This window comes from Protomyctophum parallelum (genome assembly GCF_964188405.1).
Source record: "Protomyctophum parallelum genome assembly, chromosome: 19".
Classification (NCBI taxonomy): Eukaryota; Metazoa; Chordata; class Actinopteri; order Myctophiformes; family Myctophidae; genus Protomyctophum; species Protomyctophum parallelum.
The window spans coordinates 31,822,750-31,845,517 of NC_139717.1; the positions used below are offsets into that span (position 1 = coordinate 31,822,750).

At 44.1% G+C, this 22,768-nt stretch overlaps 1 protein-coding gene across 1 annotated transcript in view; it reads right to left on the minus strand.

Moving 5' to 3' along the window:
- The window catches only part of LOC310876659 (regulator of G-protein signaling 6-like), a gene marked incomplete at its 3' end in the record, with an annotated part of 109,080 nt that overhangs the window by 10,994 nt on the left and 75,318 nt on the right, over positions 1-22,768 (minus strand). The window contains exons 2-9 of the mRNA XM_083790250.1: positions 14,787-14,883; positions 12,526-12,576; positions 11,952-12,058; positions 9,553-9,604; positions 8,289-8,353; positions 7,637-7,713; positions 2,203-2,284; positions 1,010-1,084 (exon numbers count right to left, since the gene is read on the minus strand). Coding sequence (XP_083646376.1) covers positions 1,010-1,084; positions 2,203-2,284; positions 7,637-7,713; positions 8,289-8,353; positions 9,553-9,604; positions 11,952-12,058; positions 12,526-12,576; positions 14,787-14,883 — 606 coding nt within the window. The remainder of the gene's footprint in view (positions 1-1,009; positions 1,085-2,202; positions 2,285-7,636; positions 7,714-8,288; positions 8,354-9,552; positions 9,605-11,951; positions 12,059-12,525; positions 12,577-14,786; positions 14,884-22,768) is intronic.

Sequence of the window (22,768 nt, forward strand, 5' to 3'; positions counted from 1 at the left end):
TACATGTATGGCTATCCAGGGTTTGATGAAGTCAGTGTAATGATCTTCATATATGGAGACAGCCATATATGGAGACAGCCATATATGGAGCGTGTCACAAGGCGTGATGGACTGACGGCCATATATGGTGGCGTGACGTGTCACGAGGCGTGAGGGACTGGCGGGCAGTGACGCCCGTGGCATGACTGACGGAATGGAATGACAGGTTTTGCAGGTTTTCATAGTAATCTGTGACCTACAGTCGCAACAACGTTGTTCAATGTGAAAAAGAAATCTACAAGCTGACCTGCTGTTAGCTTGTAGATCTGTTCTTTTTAAGCATGCAGCCTTGTGCAAAAATTATGCCGTAACGTGTACGTGGCGTGTGGCAGGGCAGGTTCTTGAGTAGATGTTACTGTAGGTACCAACTGTAGGTCACGTCAAATAGTTCTTGGGTAGATGTTAGATACCAACCAGGTCACGTCAAATAGTTCTTGGGTAGATGTTAGGTACCAACCAGGTCACGTCAACTACTTATTTAAAAGATTATGGATGGAAGGAGGAGAATTCATGAGAGAGGAGACAGGCATACTTTCAACACCTTGAACTATTGTCACTATTGTGAGTTTGTCTCTGCAGTCAAAGACACAAAGAATATAAGTGTCTCAAGGAGAAGGAGTACTGAACCGTTGATGAAGCCTCTTAAAGCAGCACCAGGACATTTTACAAGAGACTTTATTATTACCAACCCTCAAAGTCCTAATGTCAAGGACAGTTAAAAGACATCCTCTCACGGATGACAGCTGGCCTTCCAGATGGCATTGTGAATCTACTGTAAGCCTGTATTTGTAACTTCTTAACTTTGCACATATATTTGGGCACATTTGTTGCACTGCAACATTCACAAAAAGAGGGAATAGATGTAATATGCTGCAATATTTGTTTTTTAAAGCAGGTGCTACACAATATTAGTGAAAGCAGCACCAAGACTAAAACAAATAAAGGGGTCAATGAAATGTATTAGAAATACCTTTTTAACTCTGTGAGGATTCCTCATGCGTCTACATTTCCTAATGTCCATTTCTGTGGTGTTGACACAGCCGGGCTGGGGAGCACACATATTAGTACAGTCAAAATGGGAATCACTGTTGTCTTGTTTCTCTTTTTCCTGCCTTCTGTCATCTCTCACTACGTTCCACTGACCAAGTCTTGAAACACATTCAATTTAGGAATAATTTCTCTATGATCTTTGTGATTAACTGTCTGTTCATTTCAGTAAGGGCCTGTTGTCCACTAAGATGTATTTTTGTTAATGAGCACAGCATATCTACAATGGGAGCGCCACATTGTGGCGCGGTGCGGGGCATTTATCTTGCAATGGCATGTTCATGTGTGGCGTTTTTATTTGCTTGAGCAAACTTGGGCACTTTTTAGGTGGAAAAAGGCGTCAGTGGACACAGCTCCAACTTTATCCACTTAATTTAGCTTTTAATTATAAACTCGTTAAAACCGGGAAAGCGGTGTCTACATGTTTTTCCCTTTTTTACTGTCTTTATATGATGATTTCCTGTTTGGAAGTGGAATTGTGGTGAACCCTGGGAGGGGGGGTAACTAACTACCTGTCAGCCCTATATGTCCTCTCTGGGGGGGGGGGGGGGGGGGGGGGGGGTAACTACCTGCCAGTGGGGAGTGTTGGCTGGGAGGAGGAGTAGGACTAAGGCCCTATACGTCCTATCTGGGGGAGGGGGGGGGGGTTCTACTTGTCAGTGGGGAGTGTTGGCTGATGAATGAATATCAACATCCTAATACGTCCGAAAACTGGGGGGTCAAATTACGACAGGCAATTCCTGCTGTCAAAATATGACCCCCCAGTCAAAAAACACTTTGTTTGAAATAGACACTCATGCTTTCCAAGGTGTGATTTGGGGTCCTAAGGATGAATACAGAATTAATATCAACATCTTAAAACCAAAATGTTGAATTGTGGGTTTGAGCTCACATGCCCAAAAGGGGGGGTAACTAGTGGGGAGTGTTGGCTGGGAGGAGGAGTAGGACTAAGGCCCTACACGTCCTCTCTGGGGGGGGGGGGGGGGGTAACTACCTGCCAGTGGGGAGTGTTGGCTGGGAGGAGGAGAAGGACTAAGGCCCTACACACACACGCACGCACGCACGCACGCACGCACGCACGCACGCACACACACACACTCTCTCTCACTCACTCACCATAGGTCTATGGACATCCCAGAAGGCTCTCTCTTGGCTGTCAAGGATCTTTCTCTCTGTCTTATCCTTTTTCCTGTCAATCCTACATAAGAGATGACATAAAAGCTTTCACTGTTTGGCATTGAGAGAGCCAGCTAATCAGGAAGGACAGGCGAAAGGCATTATTATATAAGAGAATGTTTTCCGTCCAACCAGTGGTAGAAGAAGAACTCAGAATACTCTGTTATTATATAGGACTTTGAGTAAAAGTCCTATATTGACAATTAAAGATTTTTTTAAGGTATTGGCATGTACTATATATAATATTATATTATATTATATAACCCTATAATAACATACATGTAACAAATGTAATAAAAGTACTCATTTTGCAATGTACAAATAGAAGATTTATAAAATAGGGCTTAAGTGGTTAAAAATGTTTAGAGAAAAGGGTTGAGTAAATATACCACGGCATCCAACAGTGTTGAGTTCATGTCCCACAGATAAAAAGGCATTGCTACAAGAGAACACCCTATTGTACATAGGAAACATTTTAGCAGAAATGTATTATTTCTGCAAAAATATTAGATTTGCTTGCATTACACATACGTGCATCCTGCGGAAAGCCTTGCTGCCACTATGAACATTTTCATGTACAGTATACCAGGACAAACTATGCCCTCTATTTTACCGTCTATGGTCATAATGCAATATGCACAAACTGGATATACGTTGGTGCTGTAGCCTACTGCTGCTGAATGTTGGACACTGCTGTATTCATGCACAGTTTTATGAGATCTGCTATTTTGTCAACTACATTTTTGGCTTGAGACTTGCACTTGCGTTAACCACTTTCAAACTGGCATTCCTAAATATATAAAAATAGGACTTCTTGAAATGATACAACTTCACTTTGGCAATCAATACGAAGTTCACCATTTATACTTTCAACTCCTGCATGATAAACACATTGTCATTGCTTTCAAGAAGGTGATGTCTGTACCATCCTCTATGGCAGAAATGTTTTGTGAACCATAGCATCCATATTGTGGGGCGCTGTCAGCTTGTACACTGTCCCCGGATGTGAGAGGACGTGAGAGGATGTGAGAGGACGCTGGCGTCTGCTTGTTCGCCGCTTCTCCATCCGTGGTAGCTTAGTTTAGTTTATTTGTCCCAGATCTTGAACTTTGTGCAACTGTGCAAAGTGACCTTAGTAGGCTACTAGTTTTAGTTTTGTATTAGTTTTAGTTTGAGCTGTTGTCCAACTGTCCAACTGGACCTCAACTTTGGGAAAGCTGTTCACTCACCCGCTGGCTCCACTGTCCCACCGCCGTGGAAGGAATCACTGCAACAGAACGACTTTCCGACGTCCACCTCGGAAACACCTGGACTCTACAACACTGTCCCCCGGTTCGGTTCGGCTGCTTCTCAACGTTGTGGTTAGTTGGCGGCTTCAGGGCTAGCTGGCAGCCACAACATAGGCAGCCGGTTCGGTTCGGCTGACTCTCTACGTTGTGGTTAGTTGGCGGCTTCAGGGCTAGCTGGCAACCACAACATAGGCAGCTGTTCCCTGTGTTCTGTGCTGGTTAGCTGGCGGCTCTAGGGCTAGCTAGCAACCAGCAACCTGCAGTCAGTTTCCCCGCTGTCAGTGCCACAGCACGCGTGGCAAAGTGGAATACAGGCTATACGACTTAGCCATCATTTGGCTACGATCGTCACCTTTTTTTGTCTACCCCCGGCTCCACCACCGCTCCTACAGCTCCCACTGGTCTCATCTGCCCATTCATCCATTATCTCTTTTTCTTTTCTACGTCTCCGTCAAACTGCCATGTTGTGGATTACCCTGCTGTGTCTGTGTTTCCATCTCCTCTGGTCAACAAACGTGTTGCCAGCGGCTAACAACAGCTCCAGGCTAACAACATCAATCCCGGATGGCACCATGGGCTCTTTGTTTTACTCCACCTCACAACTGCTCAAACTCAACAACTACATCGTCATTCCATCCTTTATCTCAGCTATCAAAACACACGGACTGTTACGCCGATCCAAATACATCCACCGAAGCTCCTGTAGAAAGTTTGTTTACTCCCGGTCAGATCACTCCACTATTCCCTCACTCTGGTCAAATGAACGACGTCATCACAACAACACACCACACGTGCGCCCCGCCACTATCCGTCCAACTAAATCCATGTCTCAAATTGTCTCTGTTCAACACCCGATCATTAACAGACAAAGGACTCATACTCAGCGACTTTATAACGGACAATAAAATAGATATTTTCTGCATTACTGAAACCTGGCAAAAACCCCTAGAATACATCTCACTCAACCAGACCACACCCCCAGGATACATCTACATGGACAAACCACGGCTTGACAAACGCGGAGGTGGTTTAGCCATAATACATCGACAACACATAAAAACCAGCCCAGTCACAATTCCAACCTCCCCCTCATTTGAACAACTGGTTTTTAAACTATCTGGCCCCAAACCCCTGGTTATTGCAGTCATCTACCGCCCCCCCAAACCCAATCCTTCATTTCCCTCAGATTTTTCCACATTCCTCACCCAGCTCTGTGCCATCTCTCCATCTGTCTTATTACTTGGTGATTTCAACTTTCACGTGGACTCACTCAACTCCCCACCTGCCATTGAATTCCTGGACATTCTAAACTGTTTTAATATAACCCAGCATGTAGATTTTCCCACACACAGAAAAGGTCACACACTAGACCTGATATGCACTACCGGAACCTCCATCAGCAACCTATCCAACTCCGGCTCCACCCTCTCCACCTTCTCTGACCACCTGGCCCTCACCGTTGACATTGACATCCCCAACCCTGCCATCAAGCATAAACGCCTCATCACATTTCGCAACCTCAAATCCATCCAGCCCCCCGCTCTCTCCTCCCTCCTGACTGACTCAATTTCCGACCACTCACTCACCCAGAATGCCTCCCCGACTGAACTAGTCAATAACTATAACAATGCCCTCTCCACCTGCCTAAATCAGCTTGCTCCTATGAAAACAAAACCTGTCTCCTACACCCACTCTGCCCCCTGGTACACAGACCACCTCCGCCACCTTAAGGCTGAGGGCCGCAAGCTTGAACGGCTAGCCAACAAAACCGGTCTAACTGTTCACTCTGAGGCCTACAACTCACACCAGCAGCAATATAAGGAAGCCCTCAACAGTGCGCGCACCTCCCACTACTCCTCCATTATCCAATCTGGCAGCAATAACCCCAAAACGCTCTTCTCCACCGTCAGCAACCTGCTCAAACCCATGGACACCACCACCTCCTCCTTCACAACCAGTAAATGTGAATAATTTCTCACATTTTTTCAAACTAAAATAGACAACATTCACTCTGAACTGGCCATCCCCTCCTCCACCACTCCCCCGGATCCTGAACCTACCCTCCCTCTGTTCTCTGGTCAACCACTCACTACCTTCACCGAGATCACCACATCTGACCTATCCGCCATAACCTCCGGCATGAAGGCATCCACTTGCGTCCTGGATCCCATGCCCTCTTCCCTAGTTATGGTCTGCCTCCCAGCTCTCTACCCAACCATCACCAAAATCATCAACACCTCCCTGTCCTCTGGTTTCATCCCACCTGCCCTTAAACTGGCTGCTGTCACCCCCATTCTCAAAAAACCCGGACTAGACCCTGACACCCCCAACAACTACCGCCCCATCTCCAACCTCCCCTTCATCTCCAAAATCTTAGAAAGAGCAGTCGCCTCCCAACTGAAATCACACCTGGACTCAAACAACCTCTATGAAACATTTCAATCTGGCTTCCACTCAATGCACAGTACAGAAACAGCCCTCCTCAAAGTCACCAACGACATCCTACTCTCCGCCGACTCTGGTTCCCTCTCCATCCTCATCCTCCTGGACCTCTCTGCCGCTTTTGACACCATCAATCACTCCACCCTCATCTCACGCCTTCAGTCGTCCCTTGGAATAACACACACTGCCCTCTCCTGGCTGAAATCATATCTTTCTGACCGCCACCAGTTCATCTCCATCAACAACTGTCACTCCTCCACTGCCCCAGTCACCCACGGCGTCCCCCAGGGCTCTGTACTTGGTCCTCTCCTCTTCATCATCTACATCCTACCTCTTGGGCAAATCCTCCGTCACCACAACCTCCAGTTCCACTGCTATGCCGACGACACACAACTCTACCTCTCCACCAAGACCATCACTGCTGCCACCCACTCCACCCTCACCACCTGCCTCACAGATGTCAAAATATGGATGCAAAAGAACTTTTTAAAACTAAACTGCAACAAATCAGAAATCCTTCTCATCGGCCCTAACTCTCTCACTAGCTCCACCCAGAACTTCACCCTCAATATCGATGGCTCCACTGTTACTACCTCCCCCCACATCCGTAACCTTGGTGTCATATTTGACTCCACCCTCTCATTCCTCCCCCACATAAACCAGATCACCAGAACCGCCTTCTTCCACCTCAGGAATATCGCCCGCCTCCGGCCCTCTCTGTCTTTCACTGCCGCCGAAACCCTCATCCACGCATTCATCACATCCCGGATTGACTACTGCAACAGCATACTCAATGGCACCACCTCCAAAGTCCTCAACAAACTACAACACGTTCAAAACTCCGCTGTCCGCCTGCTCACCAGTACACGATCCAGAGACCACATCACACACGTCCTCCACGACCTACACTGGCTTCCCGTCAAACAAAGAATTCACTACAAAATCCTGCTCACCACCTACAAAGCTCTCAATAACCTGGCTCCCCCCTACCTCTCCGATCTTCTTGAACCATATGTCCCCCCCCCCCGCTCCCTCAGGTCCAGTGAAGCTAACCTCCTGAAGGTCCGCAAGGCCAAGTACCGTACCTGGGGGGACAGGGCCTTTTATGTTTCGGCCCCCAAACTCTGGAATGAACTCCCCAACCATCTCAGAGCTGCTCCCTCTCTCCTCTCCTTCAAAACCTCACTCAAAACACACCTCTTCCGAATAGCCTTCCCCAGTTGAGGTCTCGTTTATCCTTTTATCTTTTTAACCCTGTATCTGTCATGTTTTAGCTTTGATCTTTTTTTCTTAATAAAGTCTGTTCCTGGTGTTCCCTTGTAAAGCGCTTTGGGTATTTAGAAAAGCGCTATATAAATCTGAGCTATTATTATTATTATTATTATTATTGTACAGTAGATCGACTATTTTTATTGAAGATTCTTTGTGTATAGTGTAAACAGGAGGGGACATAGTGTAGAGCCATTGAGAAGCAGGTCAACTAACTATATAGAGTTTAAGTTTATAACAATCTTCAAAAACGGCTCCTGGGTTAGGATTCTTACATCAAGGCCATACTGAGAGACTGTTATTTGGCTTTGATTTTCCAGCAAATAAATGTCTGACACGGTTAGTGTGTTGCCACAGTAATTGTGCACACTTACTTGACCTGGGCCTCCGCCTGCATGAAGATGAACTCCCACTTCCTGGCAAAGGCTCTCTGCAGCCTGGCAAGGTTCTCCTGTTAACACAGAACAACACACAGGTTTTATGACCAGTCCAGCTCATAACAATACTTTTTAAACAGTGGTATTCTTTTGTTGAAAAGGATATAGGAAAGAACTCCACAAAGACCATTGTTTACCTGGTATCCTACAGTTTCAATGTACAGATTTAGACTGATGCTAGGTTCTTGGTTGACCTTTGATCCTAGTTTACTGAGGCACACACTACTACACTGTCTCTCTGCATTTGATGTATGTGTTTACCTTGTTTATTGTAAGTTGCTCTGAATAAAGAGCATAGAAATGCCTAAATTGAAAAAAACATTTGCTGTTGCTGCAGAGACGGAGAGACCTGCTACTGAACAAACACGCAGTTGAGCATGTATGTCTACAACACATCCTTTAACCTTTTCACATGACACTGGAGTTTGAAATCTGCCCTGGCCCGTGCAACGACTCAGATCTCACATCGTCGGGGAAACACCAGCAGCACACCACTGACCTTTGCAATCTGTTGTTTTTCTGCCTTAAGCTTGTCATGCTATACTCAATCAATAGTCGGAGGTGTAGAGGTTAGATGAGCTCCACCCACCGCTTCATAGTCTGCCAGCTCCAACCTGGTCTTGTTCTGCATGGTTCGCTTGCACAGGTAGATAGCTGAGAGAGAGAGAGAGAGAGAGAGAGAGAGAGAGAGGATGGATGGATGGATCTATATGTTCTGTAGGTGTGCAACAGTTAATCAAACTAATAGATTTAATCAATTAAAAAAAAAACTACAAGTTTGTAGATCGACACCATACGACAAAAGTAAAAAAAATAGAGAGTAATTGATTTTGTTGATTAAAGATATTTTGTGCTTAGGTGGTGGAGTGGTAAAGTCCCTGCCCACCACCACGGACGAGGTTATGGGTTCGAAACTTCAAATCCCCCTGTGATGTATCCGGCTTTGTCGGGCGTCTTTGTGAATACAATTGCCCAGTGGGAAGGAAGCCGGTAGGTGTCACTGCACATACTCCTACTGGCTGGGGCGGCACCTGTCAATCAATGGGGAGTGTTGGGAGGAAGGAGTAGGACGAAGGCGCTACAGATGGGGGCTCAGCAGTGACAACACAGAAATGTGTGTGGGGACTCGAGAATTCATTGGCATAACAACTAAATTGGGGAGGAAAAAGGGGATAAAAATAACTGGCTACTAAAAAAAAGAAAGTTTTCGCTTCTCGATTATTCGATAAATTGAAACATACATTTATAGAATAATCACAATGGATAGACACCCTCCCTCTGCACCAATTCATCCTTCACCCTCCCGCACCCCTGGCCTCCACCTCCCCTGGTGAGGAGGTGCAGGTGGTACAGTATGTATAATCTCATTTGGCCCCCTGTCCATCCATCCATGGCCAAGGACGATGACAGTGATTGAAGGAAAAATCCTTTGCCACCAGGGTCTCATCTGTGACTGGCTGGAAGTCAGGAAGTGGAACAAAGCTAAACTAATCCTCCTATCTAATGGTTCATCTGAGCGGATGCTACCAGCTGTGCTACAAGACTCGAGTTTGAGGGAGGTAAAGTGACAACCCAGTGAATTCTCAGAGTTGCATGCAGACGCTGAACAAAATCTCAATGAGAATCCCAAGTATTTTGAGCCAAAACCAATGGTCGTGGATGGGGTGTACCTCACACCGCATCCAGTGTGGAATCCCACTATTCCACTGACAATGTGGAATTTTGTTTAAGCACTTCAACCCTCTAATATACCGTCACATTTCCCTGTTCACTTATTCTGTCTCAAAACTGTCTTGCGCACAAGGCTGTGTCTGCAAAGAGAAAAATGTCAAGGAATCCCTTGTGGTTCTTACCATAGTCTGTGTTCTCCGGCTCCCAACAGTTGGACGGCCAGAAATATGGTGCCTGTAGCAGAGCAAAGGGCGGATAAATAGGAAGCTCAGCTCACAGATATAGAAGTGGTGCTGAACAGCTTGACGAAGCTCCAGTGACATTTCATTAACCACTTGAACCTTAAAATCCATATTTTCAGACATTTGGATGGGTGTAGATGGGAAAAGGTACAGAGCAACTGCAGGGATCTCATGATTTATTCTTACACATGTCTTCTCAGTGAGTCAGGATCGTCATACGGTACGTGGGAGACTGTCGTATGTTTTGCTGCCGGCAATACTCAAAATCAAACACAAGTATCATGCTAAGTTGCTACCTAATTGAAGCGCGTACCCCGGTAGCCTGTATGTATGCCTGTAGTCAGCGTTGGGGAGCGAGGGTCTCACACCCTCCATCTAACTCCACCTTTTTCACATACATATGGCCATCGGCTGCTCGCCCCTCACCTGGGTGGCCGAGTGGCTCACGTGGGCATATGTCTCACAATCTCAAGGCCTCGCTGTTAGCATGCCGTTTGTTGTAAAATCTTGCAAATACGCAGGGCTTTAGTGTAATGTTTGGCTTTAACATACCAGAAGACAGAAAATGAACAAAAATAAAGAGAATAATCAAGGCCTCAGACAGAGTGTGCAGACTTCACAAAGCTAGCACAGATGATAATTGTTTTGTCACATCCGTGTTTCTCATTGTCTTTCACAAAAAAGAAAAAGCGATTTCCACTGAAAACGGAATGCTGATGAATGTAAAGGAGACTATATGGACCTTTTATACTATTCCAAACAGGCTTTCATGCCTTCTGTCTGTCTGTCTCTCCACAGCTGCAACACTCACTTTGAAGGAGCTCTAGGAGAATCAAAGCCAGAGCCTTGCAGCTGTTGTGCCCAGATTTGTCACTCCCTTCCAGAATTAGACTCTTCACTCCTCTATTAGAACATAATATATATTCTTTGCTAGAACTCGTTATTCTTGGCGATAATTATGTTCATAGAGCGACATCGTCATATGACGAAGTAGAAATCAGGCCTAAGTGGTTAATTAAAAGGGCTCCTTGTCCATGAGGAGGGGCCAGGGGGGAACAGGGTTAATGGAACCAAGGAGAGGAAGTGGATCTCCACACGAAGATCATTCTAATCATGGCTGCCTGGCTGAGTTCCATCATGCCAAGGGATGTGGGGAACATAATTTCCACTTTTTAATTAACATCTACTTTACAGGGATAAAGTGATCAGATGTAATTATTGCTGTGGCATTACCAAGGGGAGGGGGGTTGTACGTGAAGGGAGACAGATGACTGAAAGCATGCTTTGTAGGGTACAGATTGTTATGCATTTGGTTTCTTGTTGATGGTCTGCAGTACAATGGACATGCAGTGCTGCTCATTCAAGACTCAGGACAGAGTTGCCCTCCCAGGCAGAGTTGTGATGAATATTTCAACAGATCCCTATTCATTTTTAACGGGGTCAACGGAAGCCCCCCCATGTAGAATTGAAGGAAAACGTGAAAAGATAACTGAACGTGGCTTATTGTATGCCCTGGTAAAGCCTGGGATCCAGTTAGTGTTTCCCAAAAACACTATACATACAGTATAGGTCATCATGAGTCACAACTCACGACCCATTTTGGGATGCAGACCTGCTTTTATGGGTCTGGAGTAAATATTTTTCCTACATTTTACTCCCTAAAATGCCTTTTCTATAATATTTCAAAAGATTAAAAAATAAATAAGAAAAAGATTGTTCAGGGTCGAGAGCGACGATATGCGACTGACTTCCAAGATCCAAGTTATGCCGTACCCATGTAGATCTGGAAATCCACATGAAATTAGATTTATGTACGTGCACGGAAATGCTGTCAGTCGGTGCAATTAGCATAATAGTGTGTCAGTCATACTAATGTGGGATGAGGAGGGATTTGTTTGGGTTTAAGCTCGCCTTCTCAGAGGCACCAGACAATAAGTACTCGAGGGAGAAGACAATAATTATTATCCTTCATCTATTCAATTCAGTTGGAGGGACTTAATCTGGATTTAAATGTCATTCTACAGCATGAGTAGACATTGACCTTTCCCCCCAAAAATCGAGGCATGGTGAATTTAGCTGTGTGCACAGTGTTCATTTATCGAGCAACTCGAGCGTACACAGACATCTAATCAAATTAATGTACTCCTTACAGGTCCATTTGGTTACAATAGGCCTACATTTTTATAGTCTCTGAGTTAAATTAACATGAGTTAATTCTTATTTAATAACATGAGTTAAATTTTACATTGTGGTAAAAAAAGCACCATATAACAAAATGTCAAGTTATCCCATCATTGTCCTCCTTCGCTGGAGTTGTCTGTCTGTGCTCGTTATCTCACCTGGAAGCGGTAGAAAGTACCATCATCTTTGAGTGTCAGGATATGGTCAGAGATGGGGAAGAAGTAGCCCTGAGCAGCGATGAGGCTGCCGATGTGTATGGCTTCAGCTGTGGAACAGCAATAAATAATGAATAAACAGCTAAATGAGTATCGCTCGACTTGTATACGTATAGCTACTCCATGTATAAGCACACAGTAAAATCCTGAGTGGACCCATAGGTACACTCACAGAGTAACAAATGGAGCATTATTGTTATCTCCCCCAATCGCTACTGTTATCCCCCCAATCAATTATTTCTATTGATTGATTGATTGATTATATTCTTTATAATTGATTAGTTCGCTTAACTGTTGCACCCCTAATGTCATTGTCCCGCCAAAGCTGATATGAGATTTTTGCCCCTGCTGCTAGCTAGCTCAGGGAACTCTGAGAAAGTCACTGGTTGAGTCATCCAAATATTCACTGCACACTCATTTCAGTGTGGAGTATTTCAGCTGTCTTTGGGGGTGGCTACCTTCGACACAATAAAGAATGCCTTTGACACAATAATCCAATGTGTTTTTCAGCACCCACCTGGATCCTCGATTGCCAGCTCCTTCATCAACCACTGTACAATATCTGCACCTGTAATGGGGTCAGACAGACAATGGAGAATAACTGTTTTATAGCATGGCTGGCTCACAGCTTACCAAGGGCCCGCTAAGCCAGTGGTTCCCAAACCTTTCAGGTCGAGACCCAAAAGAGACATTAGATGTTTGCCCAGGGCCCAAACTATTGAAAATAGCAGATCTACAAGCACACAACGCGTTGAATGCTTGTAGATTGGCTATTTTCACATTATATATTTTTTTGTTATTTATTTTTCTTTTATGTACAGTAGGAAAAGAAAATGGGAGTTTTACTTGAGTTGTAGCCTCGATACCCAGGCTTTTATTTTCGTCGGGGCAAACTTGAGTTGTGACCCATACAAATTGGTCTGTGACCCACAAATGGGCCTTACACAATTCACTAAATTTAGCCGACAACTCATATGAAGCATCTCTCTCTCTCCCTCTCTCTCCATTATTCTCTCTATCCCTCTCCGTCTGTGCCTCAGAGGCGATATAAAGTTGGTTGATGTTGGTGGAATACGCAGAGAGAGAGAGAGAGAGAAAGAGAGAGAGAGAGCACAAGAGGAAGGCAAAGGGGGAGGCAGAGGTAACAGGGAGGTGAAACAAAAAGTGTGATCGATGGGGAAGCATAATAATAATAATAAATAATAATATATAATAATAAATAAATAATAAAAGATCTACTGAATCTATTTGGGTCGGAAGACAGAGAGAAAAGAGAGAACCAGCCTCGTCGTCTGAGCATCGTGTATAATTTACTGTTTCATCCCACATTTTTTCCACGTCAAAACAAAGAGAGGGAACAGGGGAAAGAGACCAAGGATGGGAAATGAGTAAAACAGGGAGATAAGAAAAGGCAGCAGAAAAATGCATGACAAAACAAGAGAGAGATTGGGAGGGAGAGAGAAAGAAAGAAATATCTCTCCTGCGCTTCCCTTGTCCTTGCTCATTGTGCATCTCGAGGGTCATCATTTAATTCTCTATCATGTATTTGTTTCTGCGACCCCCGGGCTATCTCGGCTCCAGCTGTAGAGATTGTGTTTATTGATATGCTCCGATAATGGCGCAAGAAGGTGATACATTTTCTGTGAGTGGAGGGGCAGGGTGGGGTGTTGCAAGTGGCCCTCTCTCCAACATCATAATTGTTTGGCCCTGCTAACATTATTAACCACATGAACCTTTGACAAAAATGGATCAATATATGGTGAACATTCTGTGAAAATAACAGATCCAAAAGCTCATAACCCGTTGCAACGTGATGCATTGTGAGATTGCAGGCTTGGCTAGAAACTAGACTGAAAGGTCTGAGCCTGTAGGGTGGGGAATGGGGAGACTTGGAAATTGTTATATGATGTTGATAGATTTGACTGACTGAGGTAACATATGTACACATGAGGAGTGTAAGAAAAGTAATAGGACTGTGGCAGCCACGCTCATGACTCAATGCTAATTGAGAAACCGCTTACCGTATGCCACTGTGTTGCACAGTGACATATACTGTGTTGGGTTAGGGTTAGTGGTTAATTAACCCTTTCCCTGATACGTTCCCTCAGTCCCTACGCTCAATCTGTAGCGCCGAGATGAGGTCACGAATCCAAGCCCTCCCATTGCGTTTCAGAAACGCTGCATGGTTTCCAAAATGTACGCAGCTTACCCTTTTCTGCAGATAGTATCCAAAAAGTGAAGGTACGTTAACGAGCTAAACTCTATTTAATTTAGGAATGGCCAAGAAAATCCAAGTTGCGGCATGAAACGAGCATTTAAATCGGTTGTTAACCCTAACCCTTCCAGAACCCAAGAGACAAAGCCTGCAGTGGAAGATTCTTCGACCAGAAGGGAGCGGTCCATCATGAGCTCGTTCCTCTGTGTGTCGCAGTCTGTGGCTCTGTGTGGGCATACTGTGGCTCCGTGTGGCTTGCCTCCCAGCTTCCAGCCTTGGCACACCTGTCTGTGGTCACTCAATTGACACACCTGCCGGCCATGAACTCATCAACCTTCACAGTATTTAAACCCTGGTGTTCACTCCATTCATCACCAGATGCACAACCGCTCATGGTAGTGGCATGACTTTCTAGTGAAGTTATAGTCACACACTTATTCGCATTTTGAGGTATTTCCATCCAGGAGTTTTTGTGCAAGAGCCTTAATGAGCAAAAACACGGCTTAATGGAAACATGCGTACTGTCAGCATTCTCTTTCTGTAGTGCTGTGTCTCAGTCTTACCTGTGACAACACTAGGGATTTTGGTCATGAAGCTCTTGACAGTTCTGATGGGCACGCCTTCCGTCTCATCCTGAATGCTTGTCACAATGTCCTCAATCTTAAAGGGAAAGGGAGAGAGAGAGAGAGAGAGAGAGAGAGAGAGAGAGAGAGAGAGAGGCAGGTGTGATCAACAAGCATTAAAAAAAAATTCCAAAAAATGTCCAAAACTGTTACTGTTCAGTAAAAAAGAACCTGTGTTCCAATGGATATAATAATATAATAAGCTCTTGTTAATACTTTTCATTGGTTAAACATTTATAAACCCCACAGGGAGACATGGATTCCCTACAGTATTTTGGCCAAATCCTTAAAGGTGAGCACCTTCAAAAAAATGTAGTGAACAGCATAATTTTATTATTATTATTTTTTATATTTTTAATCCCACGATTTTGCAACCCATTTTCACCCCTGTGTCAATTATCTAATGTGATCCTGGGCTCTACACACCCTCCGCCAATCTGGGGAGAGCAACGGACTTGAACTCATGCTTCCTTCATGCATGAGTGTCCAAGTCGCTCCTTTACCTGACCTGGGGGGGAGTTTCCCTGGTTGGACGGAACACGTTATTCCAACCAGTTCCTTTCCCCTCCATCAGGCGCTGGCCAGGGGGAGGCAGTTTAGAGACCAGGATTACTACATGTTTTTTGTGAGGGTACCTACCCTAGGGGACACGGGGAGAACATGCAAACTCCACACAGAAAGGCCCTTTCACCAACCCCGCCTCGGGTATGGGCACTGATGACACGGAGGAGAGGACACACTGCCAGCACCCACAGCGTCCCGAGCAGGAATCGAACCCAGGACCTTCTTGCTGTGAGGTGACAGCACTACTGACTGTGCCACCGGCACGTGAACAGCATTTTAACATAAACATTGCATCCATTATACCGTAGCTCATGGTTCCCAACCTTCATGGATCACAAACCATCCAGACCACTGATTGGTGGTTTACTTAATTACTTTGCATGCATTTTCAGAGATGTTGATTTTAAAGAGCAGAGCCATTAACGCCAAGTTTAACTGTATCCATTTGTTGCAATAAATGGTAAATCTATTCTACTTTGACGTGAGTGTTTTTATAGTAGCCTATGTATTTGGGCTGTTTGAAGATTGTAAGATTGATTAAAAAAAATAAGGAACAAAAATGTGTTCCTTAGTGTAGTCCTACTGCTTACACTATTTGTTCTGATTAAGGGACACATATTTTAGTTTCCAAACAAGGGGCAATTCCATATTTCAAGGAACCGTTGGCAACCTACATGGCCCACTTGGCAGTAGAATAAATCAGATGATGTTTTATTTCCGTTTTGATCGCATGCTTTCGTCAGCCTCGATCTCTCTTCTTCAGATGCTTTATTTTTTCTTTCCTTTCCTCGCATCAAGAGTGTGGGAAGTGAGAACTCTTTTGTCTTTTTGGAGAACAGCTACCACACAACACTACCACATGACCAGGTTATATAACCCCTAAGGTTATATAAACCCCTAAACAGACTATGCACTCCTTGGTGGAAGAGAGCGCAGAGAGAGAGAGAGAGAGAGATTAATGAAGAGAGCCGGAGAGGAATGGAGAGAAATAGAGAGAGCGTGAAGAAGACACACTGGTATACTATAGATGTCTAAACATAATAGTCCACTCAAGTGATCTCATTAGGGAAGCACTCACCACAAATGCACACGTACACGCAGTCACCACACACACACACACACACACACACACACACACACACACACACACACACACACACACACACACACACACACACACACACACACACACACACACACACACACACACACACACACACAGTGTATACTGTTGTAGCAGTATGGGAAAGCACTTCCAACACTAATTAGGTTCAATACAGTAGAGTAGAACTACTGTACTGTCATACAGTTACTACAATGTACTGTACTATGCCCTTCTCAGCTGACAATACACTTTTTCCCGTGAATTTGGCCCAGACCGGCCCACCACAACCAGCGCGCAGATAGCAGAAACTCTACCGCCCGCTCCGTCGCGGCACACAGAAACAAGCGCTAATACCACTACTTTTACAGAACAACATAGGCCTAAATGATACAAACCAACAGACTTTGTAGAGGGTTTATTTGTCACTCACTGATACAAGTACAGTTAAATTATCATGATGGCACTGGCAGAATGGCAGCATACCCGGACCTTTCCTGGTGGCCTGCCGCCTATTGGCCTGCCAAAAAAAGATTTTATTTTAATCATGGCAGCCCCCTACGGTCGCAGCCCACCGGGAAAATGCCCGGTATGCCCTGTGGCCAGTCCAGCCCTGAGCTATACTGTCTACAGCTGTTGTTCTCAAACAATAATGTGCCTTTGGGATTTTGAGAATATACCCTAGGAAATATATTTTATCCACAACTTTCAACCTGGCATACTTATAGACCAATTATTTGTTTACAGACATTGAGACTGGTCGCACAGTTGACTGCTTCATGTAATCAATTCCCAACAGATCTCCAAACTTGTTGTTAAGGGGATTGTTGGTTTCAGTGCATTGTCTCCACCAGGCCGAAGGCATGGGGGGAGAGTATGTTTTGCACTCCGTCCGTCCGTCCGTCCGTGTGTCCGTCCGTCCGTCCGTCCGTGTGTCCGTCCGTGTGTCCGTGAGCAGCTAATCTCGGCCACCGTTAACCCGGTCGATGCCAAATTTTGCACACACACTCCCTGGATGCCAACGATGAACCTCTGCCCCAAACTTTCCAGAACGGCCTGTTATAGCGCCACCAAGAGGCCGCTTTGTGCAAAACAAGTTTTTGCACAGTACACCTACAGATTTTGTCCAAACATCACGCAAATTGGTACACAGTCTCTCTAGAGCCATTCAACGAAACCGGTCTTTCAGATTTCCAGAACGGCCTGTTATAGCACCACCAGGAGGCCGCTCCAGGAGGCCGCTTTGTGCAAAACAAGTTTTTGCACAGTACACCTACAGATTTTGTCCAAACATCACGCAAATTGGTACACAGTCTCTCTAGACTAGAGCCATTCAACGAAACCAGTCTTTCAGATTTCCAGAACGTCCTGTTATAGCGGCACCAGGAGGCCGCTTTGTGCAAAACAAGTTTTTGCACAGTACACCTACAGATTTTGTCCAAACATCACGCAAATTGGTACACAGTCTCTCTAGAGCCATTCAACGAAACCAGTCTTTCAGATTTCCAGAACGGCCTGTTATAGCGCCACCAGGAGGCCGCTTTGTGCAAAACAAGTTTTTGCACAGTACACCTACAGATTTTGTCCAAACATCACGCAAATTGGTACACAGTCTCTCTAGAGCCATTCAACGAAACCAGTCTTTCAGATTTCTCAGACTCCATCCTGATTGGTTAAGATTGGCTTCCAAAGTTCACAGGAGTGCTCAGTTTCAAACAAAATGCTGCAAATCATGAACACATCGCGTGATTTCTGTGAAATTGTGCACCCACATTCCCACTAGGCCGAGGACGAAATGCCACATGAACAATTTCAACTATAACTGGCCGAAAACTGTTTTTACCTCTAACTGCACGGATCTGTGGATAACTTTGTATGCCAACTCCCTAGAGGCCAAAGAAAAACCTTTGCCTGGAATTCTTCACATCTGCTCATCCTGGTGGAGACCTGTGCCCAGAAGGGCACTTTTTCTAGTTCAACCTAATTTTGTGTGTTGGCTAGTGAGGCGCACCCTAGGGAGACATTACAGTATTGTGCGCAAAGAACAGCTGATATACAAGCTCAGATCGTGGTCTGCTATTCTTAGCTTAGAGGTCTGCTATTCTCGACCATGCTCTGCGTGCGCGACACCTTCGAGGGACTGAGCATACATTATACTTGATGGTACATTTCGGTGGGGTTCATGTGCTGTCGGCCTGCGCGAGCATGCTGATGCTTATCAGTGTGACGTCGTCTGATAAGGCATCTATGGGCATGTCATAATATGAAACATTTTAAATTTATGTAAAAAAATGTTTTATTTCCCACATATTTTCTAATGCAGCAAAACATTTCCAAATATGTAACATTCGACTTTAACACCCTGTGGTGTGCCTTTGCAGTATTGCTCTTGTTTGATAATATTTTGGCATTATTTGCTAAATAAAAATGTGTAAATAATTGTTAAATGTGATAAACCCTCATTGGATGTTTTGACTGACTGAATGAAATATCTTTACATCCCACAGACACCCATATACCATATGTTTTTTAATCAAAAGTGATATATCACCAAACACAGGCTCTACAATATCAACTTTGAAAGTTGTCTGTAGACACATTATTATTATTTTGTGGGTAATTCAACTCATCCACACTTACATTCAGTCAGTATAGGCCATTGTGCCGTTTCATAGTTGGGTATGCTTTGCTTATGGGCACCTTGGCAGTAGCTAATGGATGCATCCAGCCCTGATTCTATCCAGCCAGGCCAGGGGTTCAAACTATTGAAACTACTACTTTTACCTTTCTAGCCTTTCTAGCCAACCATCCTTATTCTTAAAGGACCACTTCACCACTTTTCAACCTATCTTCATATAATAGGTCACTCACTAATAATCATGAAAAAATGGCACGATTTCTTTCTACTCAGTCTGTGTCTCATAGGACGTCTGTGGGCAGTTTAGAAACCGTCTTCCAGTGACATCATCATGAGGCAGATCTTTTTTTAAACAAGATTTTTTTACAGAAATATTTTGATTTTCATTATCGTGAGAACGATGGCTTCCATTTTCGCATTGCAACTTTTCAGGACTAGAAAGCTGGCAGTTTCTATTAGCTTGTATTCCCCATCGATGATGTCACTGGAAGACGGTTTCTGAACTGCCCACAGCCCTCCTATGAGACACAGACAGAGTAGAAAAAAATTGCACAATTCTTTCATGATTATTAGTGAGGATTATATGAAGATAGGTTGAAAAGTGGTGAAGTGGTCCTTTAAGAGAGACAGAGATCAGCGGTCTCATATAAGCAAGGACAGAGCTGGCCTCTGGCAACAAATCACAATCAATACAGTGATACAATGCTAACAAGGCCTTGATGGTGCGCCCAGATAGCAGCTAGAGTGGCTTTTGATGACTTCCCCCTGTCTGGAACAACAATGGCCTCTCGATGGATAATGAAAATGAGCCCATAAGGATGGTTACAATAGCTGTCCAGTGACTCACATAGGCACACTGGAGTCAGAAATACGTGAATGCCTGAAGAGAATGACAGTGATACGTTGTTGTTAAACTCTGTCTTCTACACAAGTGTGTGTGTGTGTGTGTGTGTGTGTGTGTGTGTGTGCACGCGCGCACACACACACACACACACACACACACACACACACACACACACACACACACGTGCGTGCGTGCGTGTGCACGCATGTGTGTACACATGCACTGCTTTGCATGCATGAGAGACTCGGATTGCCTGTGAAATACAGTCGAATGGGAGCAGATTTCATCAGACTTATTGCAGGCTCTTCTGTGTAACAGCCAACCACCCATAGGGCAGCAAGCCACAGTGTTATCGCACATCATTATGCTTAACGTATACTCCTGCCTCATGCCAAATCTACAATCTCAGACTAGCTATTATCGGCATGCAACATCAGTGCGCAACAAAGTATAAACCAGGCCTCAGCATGGATCAGCTGTGACACCGCTTACAGAAAGCTTATAGCTATTCGATTTTTTCTAAATATATTCCCTTCAGTGATAGAGGGGTTTCAGCTTCTGAGTTGTTTCCTCATGACACTGACATTCATGCTGCTACATTATCATTTTAATACCAATAACATTAGTTTTTATTATGTTATTACTATAAACACTTCCATTTAATAGTATGCTTGGCCAACTTGGTAACAACAACAATTAATTGGTGTTGGTCAATGGGGAACCAGAATCAAATTATATATTTTTGTGCCTGGAAAGTAAATTTTTGAACCTTCATTACTCCTTAAACTAGAGTATGTAAAAATAGTTTTTTGCTTAGAAATGTCTTAGTTTGTTAAAACCTAGGGTTGCCTAGATTTCTTTGTTTTTCTTTTCAATTTATCTGATGAATTAAAGGAGAATTCCATGCTAGAATGCTTTCTTATCTTTCTTACCTTTCTTTTTAGTTGTTACGTCCCCACCAAAGAGGTCCAGGTGTTTTTTTGTGCAAAAACTCCTTATTGGCTATTTTCCCTACCATAAGCCCTCAATGAATTGCATTGCATTGAATGGGAATTGAATGGGGCTATGGGGTGTTATGCTAGTTCGCTTATTTCCATCGAAAGAAGTAGTAAAGTGTGCCGCTTGGGATATTATTTACATTATGAAGAGAGGATATATACAAAGAAATTATAATTTTGAGCGATGGAAATAAGCGAATTAGCACAACACCCCATAGCCCCATTCAATTCCCATTCAATTCAATGCAATTCATTGAGGGCTTATGGTAGGGGAAATAGCCAATAAGGAGCTTTTGCACAAAATAACACCTGGACCTCTTTGGTGGGGACGTAACAACTACAAAGAAAGGTAAGAAAGCCTTTTAGTATGGAATTATCCTTTAAGCTCTTTAGTCTAGTGGGAGCAGGGGGGTATCATGCACCCCCCTGAAATATACTTCTAAACAGTGTTTTCTTATTGGAAAAAATGTGCTGAAAATGATGAGCTATGATAAAAAGTTGTCAAAATGTCCCACCTACCTCAAAACCCCCTTTTTGGTATATGGCTCTGGCGAAATTGTGTAAAGGCAAATATTAATTCACTAAAATTACATAAATAGACATGGTAGTCTGAAATTGGTCATGGAGTATCTTGACACATAGGGGTAAGTAGCAGAACAGGATTAAGGGGGTTGCTACCATTATATTCTTAAATATGACCCACATCATCCTCAAAAACACAAAAGAATATGGTCCGCTTGACTAATAACAACAAAGATGGTTATTTTCCAACACATTATGGTGAGTATCACTGCCTCACTTGTATATAGAAAACTTCCCATATCCCTAAGCTTCAATTTGAGCCCAAGATAACCTTTCCATCTTGTAAATTACTCTTTCTGTAGCCAAAATACTGAACTATACCTCAAATCGGTGAAAATTGTATATTTAGTCAGTATCAGCTATACATTTGGAATAAATGAATGAATGACTGAGTTTGAACTGACTCCACATCATGGAATATTTGTTACTTGAATAAGCTATGTTAAAAAGTTTGCAAAGTGTCCCATCTACCGTTTTTATGCAAATGAGTGCCTCCATTATCAAAATAATCGATTTTCACTATATCTCAGCCAATATTGCACTTAAATGAACAAATAAGGTGTCTAGACCTATGTTTTGAGGGTCACGGATCTCAGTGAAACTATTCTCAAAGTGACCACATGTGCCGGTGGCATGCTGGTGTACAAATCAGTGTCGATTAAATCAGTTCCTCTATCTCGCCGGCTACTTGTCCATGCTCTCCAGACAGTGTCAAGGAGATCAACCAGTGAGGTTGGTAGGACTGCACCGCAGGACACACTGGATTAAAAAACTCAACCACCCCTGTCCTTCATCATAGGGTTTTGTTTTTTCCAAAAAAGCTTCGTCAGCTCGCTTGTATAAGGCAACACGGTGGTTCTCTTCAGAGCAGAGTAGAATGGAGGAAGACGAGCCAGGTCAACTTTAGATTTAGAAATGAGATTGTCATCTGCCCTTTCACTGAAGACTCACAATTCAAATAGCTCTAGCCAAGCCATGTGGCTCATCGGTCAGGAGCCTAACAAGTACACTCCCTGGCATGACTAGTATGTCGCAGGGACCCTTTGATATTACCCAGCTGGGGATCGAACCCCTGACCATCCAGTCTCAGGGTGGACGCTTTAAGTACAAGGCCACTGAGCTGTTGATGATATCCAGGGCCTCTTACTTGTGTGTAACTCTAGAGTGTACAAAATGGAACCAAATGGACCTGTA